The following is a 22,493-nucleotide window of genomic DNA, read 5'->3' as shown; positions in this document are numbered from 1 at the left end:
TGTTAAAGGGCATCTGTGGGCTATCATCCGGCTGTTGTTTATAGCTAGTCTCACCTACGAGGAACTGTGTACTTCATTGCTGTTATATGTAGAACCCGGATACACAAGTCTCTGCATTCTGTTTGACCATGAAAATTATCGTGAACAGGGAAAGAGCTTCATTACATAAACATTTACATGACGTTCTACGTATAAACAGAGCAGATTTCAGCGAAAGAGCCTTGCAGTTGGCCACAGTAGCTGATGTGCGTGAGCCCGTGCGCGCTGGCTGCTTGCGTAAAATAATGGGATGTTTATATTCGTCTCCGTCGGGACGCTCCGATTCAGTTGGGCCGTTTACGCGGTATTTGCAACAGTCTGCTATAACGGCTTGTGGCGGGAAGGAAGATGAGTGAGATTTTCCGTGACAGCATATCAAGATATTTGTATTGAGAAGAAAGAAGGCTGAATTTCATTGCGAAGTGGCAAAGAATTAATATTTTGCTTCGTAGTGTTTTCAACAGAGACTATTATTCACAAAATTAGCTTTTGGGACTCTGCCCAAGTGATAAGATAATCATCAAAGTTGTTTTCGTGTTGGAAAACTCGTCCAGTTAATAGAAACACGGAGACTCCTATCCGGCTTCATCTACACAAAGTGAGTATATTGCACTGTTTTGTTTCTTTAATTATTAATACTTTATTTTTTTACAATACTTAAATACCTATAGATTAAGAATCTTAGTTCCATATTTGCAAAATTTAGAGTACTAATCTAGTAAGAAAGACTAACACCTAAGAAATTTATATATGAAGGTTGAAGTAACATAGTTCATGTAAGCTTCATTAGCAAGTAATTCTTCATAAGGGAAACACTTGTGCACAGTATAAACTCTTTAGCACATTAGTTGCACTTTCTCAAGTTACAGTGACTTTAAATAGCGCCCACCCAGTGCTTTTGGCGTCCTACTTACCTACCTATCTTCTCTTGATTCTGCTATCTCAGAATCCCTATTTCTCAGTGCGAAATGAAACTAATTCCTTTGGTACCAATATACCTGGTGAAAATAGGAAATTGTTAATTCATTATAGAATAGAAGTTTCTCAAGGATTGGAATTGATTTTATGCATATGGCAGTATGTATACAACAGAATGATATGACGGTAACAAATTAAGTAATTATTTGAAAATGTATATCATTTGAATAATTTTATTGAATATTTATCCCTTGTATATTTATGTATACTGTTGTAATGACGGACACATATTAGAAAATGATCATTGTTTTTCGAAACAGCATTTAATATGTCAACAGTACAAGAATTACAACATCGACATTTCCAATTCTTCTCTTCCTATAAAGAAAAGAGAAGCTTAAGTGTGAAACACACTTTCAAGGCATTGTGGAGGACAAACACCGTGTACGTGGCTTTTCTCGGGGTTTTCCCGTTTCCTTCTACTTTATTCATTCCACCATTTTATTCATTTCTCATCATCCCCGTCTCTTTTAGCCTTGCCGGCATCAACGTCTCCTTTATCCTAGCCGGCATCACCGTCTCATTTATCCTTGCCGGCATATTCGTGGGACGTAAAACTTACAAGATTTCATTTAATTTTACTTTGCTCTTTCGAGGCACTTTTCCCCGTACTATTATTCGTTTATTTTTTCTCTTGTCCCTTTTTTATTCTCAGAATATCGACATTTAAGTAATTAATCTTAAAATAAACTATATTTTCTTCTCTTCATCTTTTATTCTAGTACACACAGTAAATCGCTCTTGCCCAATTAACTTAATGATTATAACAATCATTACTTTTATATGTTACTGTTGTTGCACTACACGTAAGAGAAGCAAGTTAACAAAATTCAAAATTGAACGAAGATCTAAGTTTCTGAGGGCTCCCGGAAAGAAATTTTCCCTCCTTCGAGAAAAAAGTAGTTATTATATGGTGGCACCAAGGTTTTTAATCTGTACACTTTAACATCTTTTTGTAATTACCAAATTTTATTCTTAACTCACTTTTCATGTGTGTTTCTGTTAGTTTTATTTTGTGCAAATTAAGTTGTCATAATCTCTGTGTTCGTCTAGTTTTTATGTTATGTTCTTTAGTATTGTATCTGTATTGCAATGAATGCGTCAAAGGAAGACCAGAAACAAATTTTAAATGAATTTACATCCAGAGAATATATTAACTAACAACGACTTGAATAGTCTGAAGACTCAACACTGCAGAAACAATTATGCTAAGTCAACTCAACTTGGATTGTTTTTTTCCCACCTCCGTAATATGTTGCTTTATATTATTTATCCACCTTCTTCTTGGTCTGTGCAGAGGTCTCTTTACCGTAGAATTTCCGTCTACAACAATATTCACCTAGCACTTATTACCCGTACAAGCAAGGTATCCCTTTCATCTTATGTCTCGGCTTTATTATCTGTATGACATACGATAATACTGAGCTGTACTCATTGCGAAATTCAATTGTTTATATAACTTTTCGCGCCAAACATTTTTTTCTTCATGAAAACTTCTAGTATGGGCCGAGGTGGCTCAGTGGTAGAGCATTCACATCTGGTGCATGAGTTCCTTGGTTTGATCCGAGCTAGCGCCATGTGAACTTTATAATGGACAAACACTGTATGCGTGGGTTTTCTCGGGTATCCCGTTTCCTCCAACTCTCTTCATTTCATCATTTTCCTTCATTACTCATCATCACTGTCTCCTTTAGCCTAGCCGACATAATCGTGTGACGCAAAACTTAGAAAAAAAGAAAACTTCTAGTCTCTGTTCTCTGAACACCAGTGACCAACTTTCACATCGATTTAACACAGAAGAAGCATGCTCTTATAAGTACAGACCAAAAGTAAACGACCAAAATCGTTATTAGTTTTAGTAGCGTTTTTCGTCGTTTATCTTTGTCCCGTACTTCAATTGTTTAATTTCTTCGATATTATTTGCGACAATAAACTGTTTTGTTTGGAATAGGAACACACATTTTCTTTTTACTCAATCCTTGAATTCATTCTTATTTGTAAGTGTGTACCGAAGTTTTAAATGTAGATGAATATTCTATACATAAAACGCTTGAAGTTTTATCGTGTTGATAATTTTTCCGTACGTTCTCCCTAACCATTTCGTAGGACCTTTTATTTTTCTGAAAGTAATTCAAAATCATCATACAGCACCGAGTTTAGAAACCAAGAGCCTCTACACAACTAACAGAATCAGGGCTCAATTTTTGGGAACTTAACAAAAAAAGTAGCTTTTATTTCGAGGAGCAAGAGAAATACGTAAATAAGTACTGTAATATTCTTTTTACACATTATAACTTTATAAATACAAGAGTACATTGTTAGGTGACGAACTCTTTTCTCTGTCAAGGAATGGATAACCTCAGTACAAACTATACACTGCATTAGTTCTGACTGTACTATATGTACAGCACAGAGAACAAATTAAGCTTGTTCTGAAGTATGGGAGATCATAATACTCTTTAACTAACTGGTTTATACTAGTATTGCTATCTTAAATAACTTAAACTAGAAATATAAATTGTTGAGCAAACCAACGTTTATTTATAAAATAATAACTGTGTAACTGTTTCGCCAACTAACTGAACATATTGGATTCATCAGACTCTGTGAAAACAAGAGAGAGTTGCATCTAAATATGGACCAGGGAGGGAAATGGATCTGCCGTATTTAGTTTCATTTTTGTCAACTTTTGTTATGATTGGCTGAATCTGTTTTGATCAGCCAATGAGCGTTCAGATCCATTTTCTGGGATTCTGTTATATTTAGATGCAACTCTCTCTTGTTTTTTTTACAGTGTCTGAGGAAGCCAATATGTTCAGTTAGTTGGCGAAACTGTTACACATTTAATATTTTATAAATAAACGTTGGTTTGCTCAACAATTTATATTTCTAGTTAAAAATATTCGTTACTTTCTTCAGCGCTAAAAATTACAATTTCTTTTCCTATCCGGGATCTCCTCCGAAGATGGGAGAATGGGCAGCTGCTCAGACAGAAATTCGCCGCCTGACATACGAAGACTTTTGATGGAAGTCAATTTAATACATAAGTATGCTATCAATGGACTAATACTTCTTGTCTAGTCGTTTCATACTTATTGAAATTTGAGTGTCTCGATAATGTTGATGTCATAGACTGCTCAACCACATTTCCGACTTACAAGAAAATAGCAGATAAATTCTGACCAAACCATATATTATCTAATAAAAATAACGTTACAGTTTCGGCAAAGTATCTTTGCCTTCATCAGGCTCTTTATGAAATACAATTTCTAAGACTACATATATCTCAGAAAATGAAAGGAGATTATATCTAGGAATCATATCTAGGAGAAAAATTATCTCCTGTTTTCTGAGATATATAAGCTGTAATCTTAGAAATTGTACTTCGTAATGTGTCTAACGAAGGCAAAGATATTTTGCCGAAACTGTAGCTCTATTATTTATTAGATAACATACGCTTTGGTCAGAATTTGTTTTTCATACAAGAAATTCCAAAGCTAGAATTAATGGTATTCAATTAAAAGAAAAGTCTTAAAACCAGCAATTAGTTTATTTTATTGTAGCATTTCATGGATATTTGGCTTTTTTCTAAGTTCTGTTTTTGTATTCATTATTGCCTCCTTAAGTTATTCAATAAGATTATTTTAAAAATCTTGCTTCTTAACACAGAATACGGAAGACAAGTCAGATTGGAGGAATATTAATTGACGCGTGGAATGGAATATTTGTTAGAGGTAGCATTATTACTTATTTCTTGTACTATAAGCGTGACTTCCTAATTCTAAATTCTGATCTATTCTTTCATTACAATTCTCTCGCGCCAAGTAGGTTTTGTGGTGGACAAACAACGTGTTCGTGGGTTTTCTTGGTGTACCTCCGTTTCCTAGCACTTTCTTCATTCCACCATTTCATTAATTTCTCATCATCATCCTCTACTTTAGCCTAGCTGGCATAAACATGGGACGTAAAACTTAAAGATTTCATTTTTGCATTACAATTTCTAATTTCCACTTTTCCTGCTGGGAGCTCATGTGGTTAGGATCCGACCTTAAGCTATAGGTCGATCTCTCATGTTTAGCTTCGCTGCTGAAAGGGACACCAAACTCTGAATAAAACCAAATGAAATCCACTAATTTCCACACATAGTTTTCTGAATCTGATGGGAAAGAAACTAGTAATCCTATACCTGGTCAAGACTTTTAATGACCTCTCCTAATTAGGTTAGGTGAATTAGCTCGAATACGTGCCTCGGAGGAGAATACTGTATGTCCTGATTTAGACTTTGTTGCTGACTGTAGAATCATGTCATTAAAATTGTGCATTGTGCAGACATAATCTACTTTGCAATTTAACTTTAGATTCATTAGGCAGAATTCAATTATTTTCATACATTGTTAGATAAATCATTCGTTTACATGATGTGAAAAAAAAAAACATTTTATTCTATTTAGGAAATCGAGAGCTACGTTCAAATTCCTTTAATGTCTTTACTTTCTTGATAGCAAACACTTGTTGTTTATCAAAGTTTAGCGTTCCTTTCCAACACGGAGGCTAAACGAGACACAGGACTACACTTTAAGATGGAATCTGAATCACCGTAATGCGTTCAATGCTCTCGTAGTGGGAATCGAACTCGGGAGCATATGCACCGAAGGCGCGCGCGCGCTAAACTCTAAATATGCAAGAAGAATGTCAATGCTTTTATTATCTAATAGTATAAAGTATTTTCTACCGCTAGTCTATTAGAAATTTAATCTGTATAAGGTTTATCGATGTAAAAATTTATATATGTAATATTTAGACATTTTCTCTTAAACCCTAATAATCCGATAAAATTTTATTTGAATTTATTTGAATCCATTAATATTATTTGAAATATAGATAGACATACTTGATAAATAAAAAATAAACACAAAATTCCCTTCGCGTATAAAAGATTAACAACCAAATAGAACATGTGGTTAACCCGGAACATATGTTTTAAATAATTTCTTCTTGGTGGACTGAGAGTGCTCGAGACCAGACCTCTTCTTAAAATTTCACTCGTTCATGGTTTGTTAAGTTTAGAACATAAATCAGAAATGTTCTAAGTAGATTTATTCACTTCTTTGAATTGCGAAAAACCTTCTTCAGAGAAGCAAAATAAAAACACTAAACCACTTCTTATTGTTTTGTAGATAGGATTATCACAACTATATTCTATTAGTTGATGCTCTTTGTTTCTAAATCGAGAAGTCTTGGTTCGAATCAAGTTACCGGCTATCATTCTTATGAATTTTCCTTGGTTTCGCCGGGCGAATGTTGAAGTGATACCTTTATATATTGATACATGTGAATTCCTTCCATTTTTTTGTTCCAATTCAGGTTTTAATGATTCCAGTATAAATTTGCTTCTAGAAATTAATTAAATGAATAAGAAAGCCGTGATATTAAAACACTCCAGCTATCTATTATTATTATTATTATTATTATTATTATTATTATTATTATTATTATTATTATTATTATTATTATTATTATTATTATTATTATTATTATTATTATTATAAGCTTTTTGATGAAAGTCAATTTAATACAAACAGTATGCTATCAATGGACTAATGCTTCTTGTCTAGTCGTTATTGATAGCTCCATTGATAGCATACTGTTTGTATTAAATTGACTTTCATCAAAAAGCTAATAATAATAATAATAATAATAATAATAATAATAATAATAATAATAATAATAATAATAATAATAATAATAATAATAATAATAGTGACAACACGGTCGCCAGTGGTACAACTCTCACCTCTAGTGCGAGGAGCCATGGTTCGGTCCGAGACCATGTCAGTTTGTGATGGACAGCATCGTGTTCATGGGTCCTTCTAGGGTTCTTGCGATTCCTCCCACACTCCCGTTCCACCAATTATTTTATAAATATTTACTGTTATTAATCCTCCACCTCCTTTAGTTCAAAGAGAATGGGCGTAATACGTTAAATGAAATAGTAGTAATAAAATCCACGAAACAAGAAACCTATTTCTGACCGACACTAAACTACTCATTTATTGATCATCAGATGTCCAAAGCCATTCTGTCTAGATACTTGATATTTCGTACATAGATATGTATCCTTGAAACCTACAGTGACTAAGACTGGGTTTTGGAAAGTTCAAGATGTAAGGAAAAAGGAGCAGGTTAAAAATTTCTCAACCATCATCAGATCTCCGAAAGCTTTATATAAATATTTTTAATTGGTATTTCATACTACTCGGAAGAATTTAGTGTTGTGAAATTAGGTCTTTACGGGAGAGAAAGAGGGTTAAGAATTTTTCAGCATGATTACGCAGTCGCACAACGGTTCTAAGTGACAATCCGCTTTAACATTCGGCGAAACCTCTCACTAAGTGGTTTCTTGCAACTAGTGTTCCTCTTCGCTGATATTGTTTTGCCGTAGGTTTTAAAGGCTGTCATCATATTGGACACTATCTTTCCCGACACACTTGCCACTTTCGCCACGATCACACCACATGACCAAACGCCAACAATTTGAAAATCAGATAGGTAACCCATTTTACAGTATAACAGTCTGCTCAGTTTACTGCACTTTATAGTTCTACTACTTTTCACGTAGTACAGAGTTTGTCCTAACACACAAGCACCAACATCTCGGGCTTGGAGACGCCGCCTGTCCGTTGTCAACCCACTATCTGACGTATTTTCAACTCCAGATGATACCACTATTCAGATAATTTATGGCAATGGATATCACTCTTTTATTCTAACGATACTTAAGATTTGCGCTCTATTACTCTCATTTATAGGTGTGTTGCTTTATTTTCATATGGGGCCGTAGTGGCTCAGTAGTTGAGCGTTCACTGCTGTTGCATATGGTCCCTGGTTCGATGCCACCTCGCGCCAAGTGGACTTTGTGGTGGACAAACACCATGTTTTGTGAGTTTTCTCGGGGTTCTCCCGTTTTCTCCAACTTAATTCATTTCTCATCATCACCATCTAGCGGCATAATCGTGGGACGTAAAGCTAAAAGATTTCATTTCATTTCTTTTCTTTGTCCTCATGTTGTCCCTTAGCCTAAGGGACATAACCGTGGGACGTTAAACTGAAAGATTTATTCTCATGTCACACGAGACTGGCTCTGTTTTATTCTCGCTTTATATGTTATTGTATGTTATTTTATTTTTACTTAAATGAGACTGTACGTTATTTTATTTACACGTTAAATGAGGCTATGCGCTGTTTTAATCTCAAGTGAAGTGAGATTGTGCACTTTTTTTTTTCATTCGATCCACGTAGAATAAACAGAGACCATTTTTCTCGCACAATATCGATATATCGTAATTACCATATACGTTCTTTTTTTTAAACATGGCTTCCATTTTAATACACCTTAAAAGCCTGTTTGTACCTTTTAAAAGTAACTTTGCATTGGTTACATGATGAGAAAACCACAGATGAAGTTCTCACACAGTTATTTGCTCGCATTGATTGCCATTAGCAGATAGCAATCATTTCCCTCGGGAGCGCAAAGCAGTTGATGTGATGGCTACCAGTGATTTCTATGATTAATGAAACCATTCTACGCACACATTACACTGCTCTAACAAACGAATTAAAAATTGGAAACATACAACAGTTAAAGTTCAAATTGAACTGCGCTCACATTAATGTAATTACACTGAAGAGAACAAAAAAAATAATTGTGTTTAAAACTATAAATATAAAAAAGGCAAATGTAATGCTTAACGTCAAAAATACTCCATTAAAGGATGTGAATACCTACGTCTGTCTGGAAGAGATGATGTTCGTCAATGGCAACATTCAAGAAGAAACGAACATATAATTAAGTTAGTTTGGAGTGGATTCGGAAAGAACAACTTTATATCGGGGAATAAAGTACCAATGTATTTCAAACTTTAAATTATCAATGAATACTAGCTGAACCTGCACTCTCTACACAGCGTATCATTCACATATAAGCATGAATCTCCTTGTCATTACTCACAACGTCTGTACGTATCCCTTACTCCCTTTACAGACACAGATAAAAGACGTCTTTATAAAAATCGGCAAAGAGTACCATAAAGGAGAGATTTTTTCGATTATTTTTTCAATATTTCACACCGTTTGCAAGATTTGTGCCTACGTCCGATTAAATTTTCTAATTCATGTATGATCAGTATTTTCTTTCTTCATGCATGCAGTATGTAATAAGCAGATACATTACACACAGAATTAATTATAATGTCAGTGATATATGGTGTTCATTTGCAAAACACTCTAAACAGTAAATATTCATTTTAACTGAAGAAATTGTTGTCCTTCATTTTTCATTATCATTTGGCCGTGAAACAAACGCCGGAGACATATACTAGCCCCGTATACAAATGTGTGATGTTGAAATGTATAACTCATAGGATATAAAGCTTTACTTTTTTTAAAAAAAAATCAACACTTTCAGTGTACCACTAAAAATGCAATAAAGAGAAAACTGCCATTTTAAAAATACTCAATTAGAACTGAACAATCTACATAAAATTTGAAATCGCTTCCTTCTAGAATACATGATCGAATAAAACGTTTCGGTTCTTTCTAGAATACACGGCACAACTAATTATATTGTACGTATATGTGCGGAAAGTTGGATCCCAATTTATTCCTTTAATCTTCCGCATCGTTGATTAGTTTCAATTGCAAACAGTGAGAGTCTTATCAGAAATTTAAAGAAAATACCATCATCCAATTAAATCAAAATCTAATAATTTGACAAAATATATTGTGTTAGATTGGTTTGTTATTACACTACTTATATGTACGAACTTCTAACTTGGGATTGATTTTACGTCCTTGCCCAAGGTAAGCTTACTTTCTATGTCCAAAAGAAATCACAATCGGAGTTTCATTAAAATCTGACAAACTTTACGAAAATTTATTGTTGAGCACGCAGACAGTCATACAAAGAAACAGGTTGGGCTAATTTACATTCGCTTAACAACTAAAACTAAACAATTTCTCATTTGCGTTACACTGAGAAAAATCCGTTATCCGGGCAGCGGTATATTCTACAAATATATGGAATCCTGATATTTGCTACAGAAATCAGTACAAAGCATACGTTATCCACGTGTTATATGCGTACTGCCATTTTTCCCGATGAGATATTGCACCATGCCATTGCAGCATGTCTTCCGTATATTACATATGTATATGTATGTTACATATGTCAGCTATATGTTACATACGTCTATCTGTATGAGAGATCCTGACCACCTATATACTGTTCTTTCGTTCGTACTGAAAGTACGTTTATTCGAAACACTTGTACGGAAAGTACTATAAAATATACTTATTTAGTTATACGTTTGCTGCACGTTAAGTCCAAACACTACAGGATTTACAAATGTAACCTACGTTTTTGTGTACGCCACAAATTATTTTCTCAGTTCAGCCTATGGCGGGTCATATGACTTTCAGTTGGCTGATATATGGTAAGCACATTATCTTATTTTGTTGTAATTTCTATCTCTGTAGCACCGAGGTCGTTCTCTCTTGATTAAGGGGCCACGGTGGCTCAATGGTAGAGCATTCATCTCTAATGCAAGGGGTCTCCTCTTCGATCTCCGGCCAGGCGAGCTTGTGGAGGAAATCCGTGAGTTCTTCCGTGTTCTTACGTTTCCTCTCTCATTCACATTTCTTCATAAACTTATTCCTTCCAAATAAGACGGATAATTCTTTAATAATCATTCACTTTCTTCAAGCATCGGTCTCTCTTAGGGTTCAGGTTAAATGGTCTAGGATTAGAATCCCGGTCAGCGTAGGAATAGTCATTTGAGCGTTCATTTCATTATCATCACTCAATTTTAAGGTCCCGTCACGGCTAAATTAAAATGCCACTAATTTTACAGTAATTATGTGATATTTTCAAATGGATAAAAGCTAATCGAAATGTGGAACAAGAGCTCGCTAGACAATATTATTTTACATGTGATACCGTTATCACGACTCACTTATCGGTTTTCGATTTCCAGCCATTTAGAAAATCGGCATTTATTTTCGTTTTTCTAAATGGCTCCAAACGGAAAGCTACTAGGTGACTCGTGATAACGGTACCTCAAGCAAAATAATATTGTCTAGCGCGCTCTTGTTCCACATTTTGATTATCTTTAATCTATTTGAAGATATCGCATAATTACTGTAAAATTAACGGTGTTTTAATTTCGCAGTGATTAGCTCACTTCCCATCTTTTCGTTTAGCCTAAAGAGCAGGTGACCACATTCTAGGTGCTTATCTGAAACAATTCTTATTTAATCTTACAGCTGAAATGGAGTTACTTAAAAATAAAGGTAAACCAAGATGTCACTGGGCCTTAATAATTGAGTCTGAGAATTTATTGTGTGATGTTATTTTTGATCAGCTGCTTCTTATGTTCCTTTGACACTTGTTTGCTTTTCTTCTTAACGCTGAGTTACACACTTTTCTTTTCCTTTGAGTTAACACAATAAACATCTTTGTCTTGAAACATACAAAACTCAGCCAATGCTCTAACGATTCTTAGAACGAAGATGAGGAAAAACTAGGAATCACTTAAGACATCCATATTGCTAAACAGCTTCATAAATGCAAATCAAAGTAGATACTCTGAAAAATGGAGGCAGGGCTAATTGAAATAGTCGAAAGCTAATGGTACCTCGTAAACATGAAGCTACTGATTTTTTTTTTTTTTTTTTTTTTTTTTTACTTGGGATATTTTATAACTTAACTCTTAACTGATTTGAGTATAGAATAATAGACTCCAGCGGCGAACTTCAAAATAAATTTCACCCCATGTTTCATGAAAATTGGCTACTATTTAGGAAGGTTATATATAAATTGGGGTAAATCGACCAATAAAACTAATTAGAAAATGTCGAAGAAATGAAATCTTTGAGTTTTACGTCCCACGGTTATACCGAAGAGGCTAAAGGAGACGGTGATAATGAGAGATGAGTGAAAATGGTGGAATGAAGAAAGTGGGAGGAAACGGGAGAACCCCGAGAAAACCCACGCACACGGTGTTTGTTCACCACAAAGTTCACTTGGCGGGAGCTGGGATCGAACCCGCGACCCCAAGCACCAGAGGTAAACGCTCTACCACTGAGCCACCGCGGCCCCAAAATGTCAAAGAAATCACTCCTTCTGCGAAAATTATTAATGCAACTTTTATATCTATTTAACAAGACAGGTAGAAATTGTTTTTCTATTTCACAATACTCATTTTGTCCCATTTTCTGTAAGCTGACCACTACCTAAGTTGGCCAATCTTTAGTGGGCAAATTAGATAATTTTCACTTTGGCATAAAAAATCCAGAAAATAAGCCTCAGTAGCGTGATCGGTAAGGCGTATGCTCATGAACTCAACGGGTTCAATCTCTGGTGGGAATATTTGCTCGTTGTACTCTTGTTCCAATGAGAGACCCAATCTGTGTGAAATTAGTACCTATATAAACCCAGAGGGTTAATGCTGCCTAACGCGGTACCTCACCTCTGATGTTTGGCGTACTTGGTTCGAGCCCAGCTCGCGCCAAGCGGACTTTGTGCTGAATAAACACCGGTTGTGGGATTTCTCAAGTTTCTTGCGTTTTCTCTTACTTCTTTCATTTCACCATTTTCTTCCTCATAATGACAATCACCATCTTCGTTAATCAGAGAACATAATCATGGAACATTAAAATAAAGTTTAAAGGATCTCTTCGTGTACGTGCCAAAAGTTAGAAAGTGTGCACTCTTACCTCGATTCAGTTCTCTGGGTTCTATAGACTATCACAATTAGAATACAGCCTAAACTTTACTATGCAGAACAGTAATGAGGCCTCGGCGGCTTATTGGTAGAACGTTCACCTTTGGTGTGTGGGGTCTCTACTTCGATCACAGCTTGTGCCAAGTAGGTTTTGTGGTGCAGAAACACCAAGTGCATGTTTTTTCTCGGGGTTCTCCCGTTTTCTCCTACTTTCTTCATTCCATCATTTCATTCATTCTCAATATTACCGTCTCCTTTAGCCTACACGCCATAACAATGGAAATTAAAACTTAAACATTTTATTTCATTTCATTTGCAAAACAGTGGTGAGAAGCGTAATTATATGACTTTTTCCTGGCTCGCTTTCCGGGTTGCAAGCCTAAATTGAAACCCAAACATATCCATTGGGAGTCCGGAGGAAATGCTATATCATAACCTACCTGAGACACAACTTAAAGCTTTAACCTTTGTGTCACACTAGACTGTCATTTATTTAAAATATTGCAGGCAACATAGTAAAACAAACATATTTTTATTTGGTACAAAATGTTTCAGAACGCTCTTTCTTTGTTTGGAAACAGAGGTTATACTGGGAATGACCGACAGTGAAATGGAAGCCTTTAAAATCGTATATTTATTTTTAACCTTATTGCGAGCGAAAATGGGATTTTTACGGGGACATTGTTACATGTGATTCTCGTTTTGTATTAAACCCGACGGTGCTTCGTTAAATGTGACGTTAGTTGATGACGTCATTTCATTGATTTTAGGTCTCTCGCAGAGGAAGATAACCAGCGGCGTGGTTGCAACTCTCACTGATTAGAATGCATTGCTTGTTGGAGGATTAGCTTTTCCTTACATTTCTATGCTAAAAGCTTCCAAATGAAATTTGGTTTATTAATTTTCCACAAATACATTCTCTATACTTCAAATCTGTGAATTTATTTTTTTACGTTTTTGAATAAAGAGAAAAGAGATTCATAAAACGTTTCTTGTGGAGTATTCTACTCTTAGGATAGAAACGTGAACACTACGAAAAAGCGGCGAAATAAGGAAAGTTTCATCTTCGAGATGAAATGTGAATGTGGAGAAAAATGGAGAGTATTGACTAAGTAAAACAGAAAACAAACGAAAACATGCTGGGAATAATAGAGGAAAATGTTGGGAATAATAATACGACATATGAAGCCGCGGCAGTATCTATCTGGCAACTGTGCGAAGTCCTGTCGTTCTTCTCTCGTTCCGGCTGAAGTTCACTCAGGCTCTTTAAGAGGTCCCATCACGACGAAATTAAAATACCGCTAATTTTACAGTAATTATGTGATATCTTCAAATTGATAAAAGATAATCGAAAAGTGGAACAAGAGCTCGCTAGAAAACATTATTTTACATGAGATACCGTTATCACGACTCACTTATCTGCTTTCGATTTCCGGCCATTTAGGAAAATCAGCATTTATTTTCGCGTTTTTAAATGGCTGCAAACTGAAAGCTACTAGGTGATAACGGTACCTCATGCAAAATAATATTGTCTAGGGAGCTCTTGTTACACTTTTCGATTATCTTTTATCTATTTGAAGATATCACATAATTACTGTAAAATTAGCGGTATTTTAATTTCGCAGTGATTAGGCCTCTTAAAGGGAAACCTGGGCAAGAAAAGAAAGCCGGAGCGGGTACTCACTACTTTACTTTAATAAGTGCTCAAGTCAGGAAATTTATAGCCTTTCTTTACATACAGCTCTTGGGTCTTCACGGCCTGCCGAGAGTATGGTGGTTCAGTAATAAAACGTTCACCTTTGGTGCAAAGGGTTTCTGCTGAGTTTTTCTTAAGTATCTCCCATTTTTCCCACACTCTCATTCCACCAAGTCTTTTATAACTGTCTAAAATCACCGACCTTCTTTAGTCTAAATAAAAAAAAACATACTAGTGGGGCGTCAAACTACATTTAATTTTCTTTCATTTCATGACCTGTCACAAAGGGGATATCCTTTACTTATACGTATATGAAAAAAAAGCTAGTTGGGAAACGAAGTGGAGCCGTGGTGACTCAGTGGGAGAACGTTCGCTTCTGGCGCATGAGGTCTTTGGTTCGATTCAGCTCGCACCAAATGAGCTTTGTGATGGACAAACACCGTCTGTGTCGGTTTCCTCGGAGTTCTCTCGTTTCTTCTCGCTTTCTCCATTCTACCATTTCATTTATTTCTCATCATCGCCGCCTCCTTTAGCCTAGCCGACATAACCGTGGGACGTGAAACTTAAAGATTTCATTTCATTTCCATTTGGGAAACTTGAAGAGGGATTAAGACTACTGTCCTAATATAGCCCTCCATTGGGCACGCTCTTGAAAGTGGCTTTTTCTATTTGTTATACCTTATACTTACATTTTGATTAGCATGGAGTTTCTCCAGACATCCCGAAAGATTAGGCGTCCAAAAACATTTTATATTTATTTAAAACTACATATTCTATTGATTTTGTCATTTTAAGACTTGAAAATTCCGTAATAATTATTCTTAAGGTTATCCGTGTAACACTTGCTACTTTCTAAATTCACATTGATTTCCCAGTTCCCTTTGGCTCTGACTTTTGACTTTTCGTTGTCTCACAGTGTGTAATCAATTAACGCAAACAGGTGTCGCTGACTTCCTTTGTCTGATTCCTCTTTTGTTCACTGAGTCACGTTTCTCAGGCGAGATAAGTCCGCGTAATAGGACTGGTGGTAGTAACACGAAAGAAACTCGTTAACAGAAAAAGGAGAAACGAGCGTAGATGTAATATCCGATATTCCTCGCTTCATTTTCGTTTTCTCAGCAGAAGAATATTCTCCTATTCCGTCTTCCTCTTGTATTGACTTGTCTTTGCGGCGTGGCTATCAGGGACTTCCACCATTTGAAAGGTCAAAGGTTAATACCGGGAGCTGTTAAAAAGTAAACTTCATACAAGATGTGTTCTATCATAATTGTAACGAGACTTTCTCTCCTACCTTTTTTCCCTTTCATTTTCATAAAATATCTTTCTTTTTTGGGCTTTAATATGCAAGAGGCTGCCCTCTGACATTTTAAAATGGGGTTCCTCTTTTATGGCGATACTTTTTTTTTTAAAATGAGAATTCAAAACTATAACATTTTATTTCCCTCTCACAAGATTTATGAGAAAATCAATTCAGAAGCAGGTCTTGTTTAACAACTTTTTCATTCTTTTTCACGGTGTAATATCTTTCGTTCCACCACCGTATATTAGAGTTAACTCTTCTTTTCCTGCTCAAGACAAGTACTATTATTAGGAAAGTACGTACATTTACAAGTAAGAGACTTTATCGACAGGTGTAAGCTAATGGTACCGGTGTGAGGCATTAGGTCAATAATCAAAAAGTGAGACCAATCGAGGATTCGACCTCCTTCGTGGCTAAGCGGTTAGCGTACGCGCCTTTGACGTGGGAGACCCGAGTTCGATTGTTGGCGGGAGCTCATGTGGTTCGGATTTCACGTTAATCAGCGGTTAGCGTACGCGCCTTTAGCGCGGGAGACCCGGATTCTATTCCTGGCGGGAGCTCATGTGGTTCGGACTCCACGTTAATCAGTAGGTCCACGTCTCATATAGCCTCGCTGCTGAAAGGGACGCTAAACTGAATTCAACTCAACTCCACGTTAATCAGTAGATTACGTCTCATATAGCCTAGCTGCTGAAAAGTACATTAAAATCAACTCAACTCAACCAATCGAGGATTCGAGCCCCTCTGAAAAGCAGGGAGTTCTAAGTAGACTCGAAGTTCCTGTGTTCGTGTCCCTGTTAGGTTGATTGTTATGTAGAATTTAAAATTGAGGTGAATTAAAGGACACTTAAGCTGAAAGAATACCGGCTGCAGTGAACTTAAAAATATGATTAGCATTCTTTTCTTCTTCACATTTTTACATTTATGCAACTAGTACACAACACTTGTCTTACTAAGTTTAAAAAAGCATATTTTAGAAGCAAAAAATACGTTTCTTTGTACTTAAGTTTTTCTTATGATACGAAGCAAAATCTTATTTTTGATTTAATTTCATGAGTAAGAAAAGTGTTAACTTATGAAAATAATTTTTGTTTGGTTTATCAAAGTAATAAATTCGATTTTTTCCTTTGTATTTTTTCAGAGACCCAGCTCTAAAATGAAGTCAGACAAAAAAGAGGCTGGGATCCACAAAATTCAGGAATTTCCTCTGTCAGAGATTGAAATAGAGGACGAGTATGATATCCTGAGGACGCTAGGTGAGGGATGTTTCGCAAAGGTCCTTCTAGCTGAACATCGCAAGACGTCAACAACCGTTGTTCTAAAATGTATTCACACCGAAGTGACGTCTCTGAAAGACTTTTATAGGGAGTACCATTACAGTTACCACCTGAGCCCCCACCCCAATATTCTCTCTTCCTATGAAGTGGCCTTCAAAGCCGACGACTGTTTTGTTTTTGCCCAAGAATACGCGCCATTTGGCGATCTTGCAGGCAATGTAAAAGCCGGTGGACTATTGGAGGAAGATGTCAAATTAATAGCCAATCAACTAGCTTCCGCCTTAGAGTTCATGCATAGCAAAGAGCTCGTGCATAGGGACCTAAAACTCGAGAACATACTTGTGTTTGCTGAAGACTTTTCTCGAATTAAATTGTGTGATTTCGGGTCAACACGCAAAGAAGGCTGTTTGGTGAGCAAAGTGGCCACGTGGCACCCATTCTTACCTCCTGAAGTGTGTGAAATCGTTCGAAATGAGAGATATTATTGTCACAAGTACGCGGATGTTTGGCAGCTTGGAATTATAATCTTCGTGTGCTTAACTGGTTGTCCTCCTTGGCAGTCGGCTGATATTTCTGACCCTTCGTACTCTCAGTTTAACAGTTGGCAGAAGCGGAAGACGACCAAAGTGCCGCCTGTTTTCAGGAATTTCACCCAAAGGCTACAGAGAATGTTCCGAAGATTGTTGGATCCAAAACCCGACAAGCGACCTGCTGTGACTGAGGTTTTCAAATACATGAAGGACTCATGGCTAGATAAAAATATGTTGAGGCTGTACCCGATGGAAAGGAAGGACTCCATGGTGTACCTGAACCAAGAAGACCTAATGGATGAAAGCAAAAAGAAGTTGAAGAAGTTGCTCAGCAGCTATGGACTGGAAACAACCATTGACCAAAAAGTAATGACAAAGAGGATATGGGATTGGATCCTGTCGTGTGAAGCCAATTACTCGGGCGAAGTATGAGACTTGGAGATGGTTTCGATTCCTCATACAGTGACAGTGGGCAGTCTTCCTGATAGCCTGCTCAGTTGTAAAGGGAGTGTCCTCTAAAGATTTTCCAACGATCAACAGGGGTAATACAATGCTATACAATTTTGATACCTTTATCAGAGGTATTGTACATTGAAAGAAATGTGGATATAACTTAAGTACTTCCTTAACATGAAAAGCTATGTTATGTTCTACCTAAAGTATTTTAAAATTATCACCAAGTGGGTGCTGGTGTGGTTCTAGAATGTGAAAAATATTTTCGCATAGCATTGAACAAATATTAATATATATCCGAAATTGAGGGAAATGATGTGTTGTCGTTGAAGTTATTATACTTTTGGACATTTGTTATCCACAAGTGACATTAAAACCCATTTCTGTCACGTTTATTTACCATTCTCCTTCAGGATATGATGGAGCATGTTCACTATGATTGTTCCAATCTATTTTGTGATTGCCTACTTGGGTGAACGAGATTCAATTAACGTTGTAGCCTTAACCAAATATATCATAATTTAGAAAAAAAATATTGTGTTGACAAAGTTCGTTAATATCCAAAGGTTCTTGATATTCATATGAGCTTGTATGAAGTCATATGTAACATTTATATGTCTGTTGTTTTATTTTAATTCTTTTTAAATGAAAATATATTCACGGTTGTCGCTAGAGAAGATGGTTAGTGTCATTGACATCTATCCTAATCATGTAAATGTAACACCACATAACTTGTCTTTAAAATAACGTACCTTCTGACGGTAAGGTAACACCGATAAAGGAAGACATACTTCGTTTTTCTAAAATCCTAGTGAAGGAAAACACAGTTTATAGGTACAATACATATATTTCCTTAGTGCTTATATAGTATAAAAATATAATATCATTATACAAAACATAGTTTTGTATTTGCAAGTATACTTATTGAGAAACTTTGTAGTTTCTCATCTATAGAAACATGATATTCTTCAATGCTGATGTTTATTCAAGTACACTAAACTCAAACACGCATTTCTGGGTAACTGTTAAAGGTAACTTGTAATTTGGTTATTTCTGTGTCATGTTCAAACATGTTACAGTTACTTTATGTTACTTCGAGGTTTGAAATGTTACATAAAGAAAAAGTTATTTGTTCTAAGATAAGGAATACTGTACTATCATTAGTCTATTTATCATTTGAGAAAAATATAATTTTGAAGAGAATTATAAATGTTCTGAAAAACGTCTAATTTGTACTTATACTGTGGTGTAAAGCATTACTTTGAAAAGTAGAAATCGAACAACCAATGTGTGATATATTTATTTTCAAAATTCCTGCCACAATGTAGTGTTGACAATAATTACTGAGCTTACCATTTTAGATTAAAATAATCGTCATCATACAAATGATACAATATGACTTTGCAAGATCTGCAACGCAAATGCTGTATGTAACAAAAACGGTGTTAAATCAAGTTTTAACAACATAATAGCGATGATATTTATATATTTGAATAACACTAACTACACACAACATTGGTTTGTACTTGTGTGTATATTGTTATGTATGAATTAAATGTGTTGTATATGAAGCATCGTTTATGAGAACATCTCTATGAAAGCAGTGTGTGTTTTGTGTGCGAATGTAATGTACGAATGTGCATAAATTAGTCAAAGAGTTATGTTTATAAGAAAGTATGTTACATACTAAAATTGATAGTGTTGGATGTAAGAAAAAATAACTGTACTTATTACTTTATAGGAATGTAAATGCAATCAGATGTGGAGAAGGGGGTAGTTAGTTAATCTACAAATATTTAAGTAGCTTTCAATTAAGGATTCGTGTTTAAGAATTTAGACCAAATTATTTTTGGCGGGTACATATTAATGTAAGACTTCGTACAGATATTCCATTCACTTAATGGTTATCTATCATAGCTATATTACTTTTTTGCTTCCATGATGGATTTTGTCCAGTTATTCTTCAAACTTTCCATGAGTTTGTAGGGCATCTTGTTACTAATGCTTAGTACCTCTACCAACTGAGTAAATTCCAAGACAGGCTATTCACTTCTTATGGGCTCCCAACGGTTATATCATACATAACCTCTACTTGTTTTGTCATTTCGAAGTACAAAACGCAACTTTTAACTCTACAAAATCTTTACTTTACAAATAGATCATTTCTTTTTTTGTATGAAGAAAAAAAACATCGTATAACCTCAGATGGTATCCTTCATTATAGTCCTTTAATATATAATACCTATTATTTTCTTTTTGATCAGGACTGTGATTTTATCCTGTACTGAACTTTAAAGAAAAAGAAATCATTTACAGTGATTCATCTTTTGAATTCTATGTTACAACTAGCTACCCGGATTCCTTATGAACTATTTTGTAAGAAACTGTTCAATTGATGGATGTCATGTATACGTATGTGTGAACATGTATGAATAGATTTAAAAGTATTTTTGAGTGTAAGTGTTACAGAATGAAATATATTAATAACTAGATATGTTTGTGTATTACGTATATGCGCAGGTTAATAAATTGAAAACTATAAGAAGAGATAAAGTTTAATTTTTTAGGTACTAAAATAAAGTTGGTTGTGTATCTTAATGGAATAATTACTTATTTTGATCTCATAATGAAGTATTATCTATATATGAAGAAAAAAATCATGTATTATGTAGCATGTTTGTGTTGTTGAGGGATTCATTTTGTATCTTTATTCTTTGATGTCTTTGAGTCTCAAGTTGCCATTACCGTATGTTCTAGTGTGGTTTCTTTGGAAATGTATAAGAAATAGTAAAGTATATATAAATTAAATAATTTGGTATGGAGAAAATAAATAATAATAATCAAACAAACATAAACTGTGAACAATATGCAAAATAAATAGTAAATAGATTTCCAATCAAAATATAATTATTATCAGTAATTAAAAAATACAAAAGATAATATGTATTACGCATTAAAGTAATTTATTCATTATATCGTCTAACGACAGTTTATACAATGATTTATAAATTGTCCGCTAAGTAAAAGGAATTTTTTTCTTTTACTTGTTGAAATATAGTTTTCGTTAGTAACACATTCGGTGACTCCAGAATTGGGGGTAGGATGACAATTTGTCCTTCGTCACTGTTTATTGGGAACATTTTTCCACCACTTTTTAAAACTTTAAAGACAAAATGAAACACATAATGCAGAAAATCAAATTCAACTTGACAATCAATATTTATGGAAAGAAAATCACGAGGTCACAAACTTTTGCCTTTCCCAATCCAAATTTCGTTTTAAAAGTCCTGAATATATTTTTCCTAGTATTTATATTACTATTATTATTATTATTATTATTATTATTATTATTATTATTATTATTATTATTATTATTATTATTATTATTATTATTATTATTATTATTACACAGACTATTATTTTAAAATTGACTTTCCGATTATGTGTGGAAATCTAATTACTAAATATTTATGAATCGGAAGACCACATTTTTAGTTTATAGCAAGAAATACGGTTTACGACATTAGAAGTTTAAAGTTACTAATGCCTACAGAGTGTTCTTTAAATGTGTTTTAAAATATGTATATCATACGCTAATTTTTACATTCCTATACAGATAATGAATTTTTACAGTTGGATTGTATAAATAATGGAAAAATTGGTATGTAAGAAAGAACTTCACAAATTAATTTGCTTTCCTTAAAAAGAAATTAATTAGTTTTACTTGTTACTTGATGTCTTTGCTAGTTACTTATTTGTACAGTATTATAACAAAATTTATACACGGTGTATATTTCGTATCATTTGTAAAATTTTCCACATACAATTTGTATTAGAATATATGAATGTCGTAACGTTTATATAAAATTACATTTAAAATACTTCACTTATTAACATACATTATTATATTTTTACTAGAGCCTGAAACTTACGTCACATATCCTAAGTCATTTTTGGAGAATTCATACGAAATCCTTTTATAAAAAAATAAAACGAAAAATCCATGTGAAAAGTAAATAAAAAATATATTATAGGAGAGTCATACTCATTGTTTATAATAAATTGCTCAATATTCGATTCTCTGTATCATCGTCAGTTATGCTGTCAAAGATTAACAAATATTGTAAATAAAAATATAACCAAGTTTAGTTCAGTGTTATTATTTTAAAATGTGATACACTTTTTATTTTAAATAATATTTTGATGTCTCAATCTCTGATTTCTATTTTGAAAATGAAATAAAATGAAATATTTAACGTCCCACGGTTATGCCGGATAGGCTAAAGGAGACGGTGATGATGAAATAATGAATGAAATGGTGGAATGAAGGAACTGGGAAGAAACTAGAGAACCATAAAACCCATGTACAGGGTGTTTGTTAATCATAAATTTCATTTTACACGAGCTGGAATCGAACCAAGGACCCCAGGCACCAGACAT

The 22,493-nt window shown here is 34.6% G+C and overlaps 1 protein-coding gene across 1 annotated transcript; it reads left to right on the top strand.

The window, feature by feature from the left end:
* The first annotated feature begins 330 nt into the window (after positions 1–330).
* Positions 331–22,192, top strand: meng (serine/threonine-protein kinase meng-po). Its single transcript, XM_081753967.1, has 2 exons — positions 331–637; positions 16,935–22,192. Exon 2 carries the CDS (start codon positions 16,950–16,952, stop codon positions 18,030–18,032), a length of 1,083 nt encoding a protein of 360 aa, XP_081610093.1. The 5' UTR covers positions 331–637; positions 16,935–16,949; the 3' UTR covers positions 18,033–22,192.
* The last annotated feature ends 301 nt before the right edge of the window (positions 22,193–22,493 follow it).

The sequence above is a fragment of the Thermobia domestica genome, chromosome 3 (assembly GCF_964235325.1).
Source record: "Thermobia domestica chromosome 3, izTheDome1.hap1.1, whole genome shotgun sequence".
In the NCBI taxonomy this organism is placed as follows: Eukaryota; Metazoa; Arthropoda; class Insecta; order Zygentoma; family Lepismatidae; genus Thermobia; species Thermobia domestica.
Note: the sequence above shows the minus strand (reverse complement) of the source record. Positions and strands in the feature narration are given on the sequence as shown.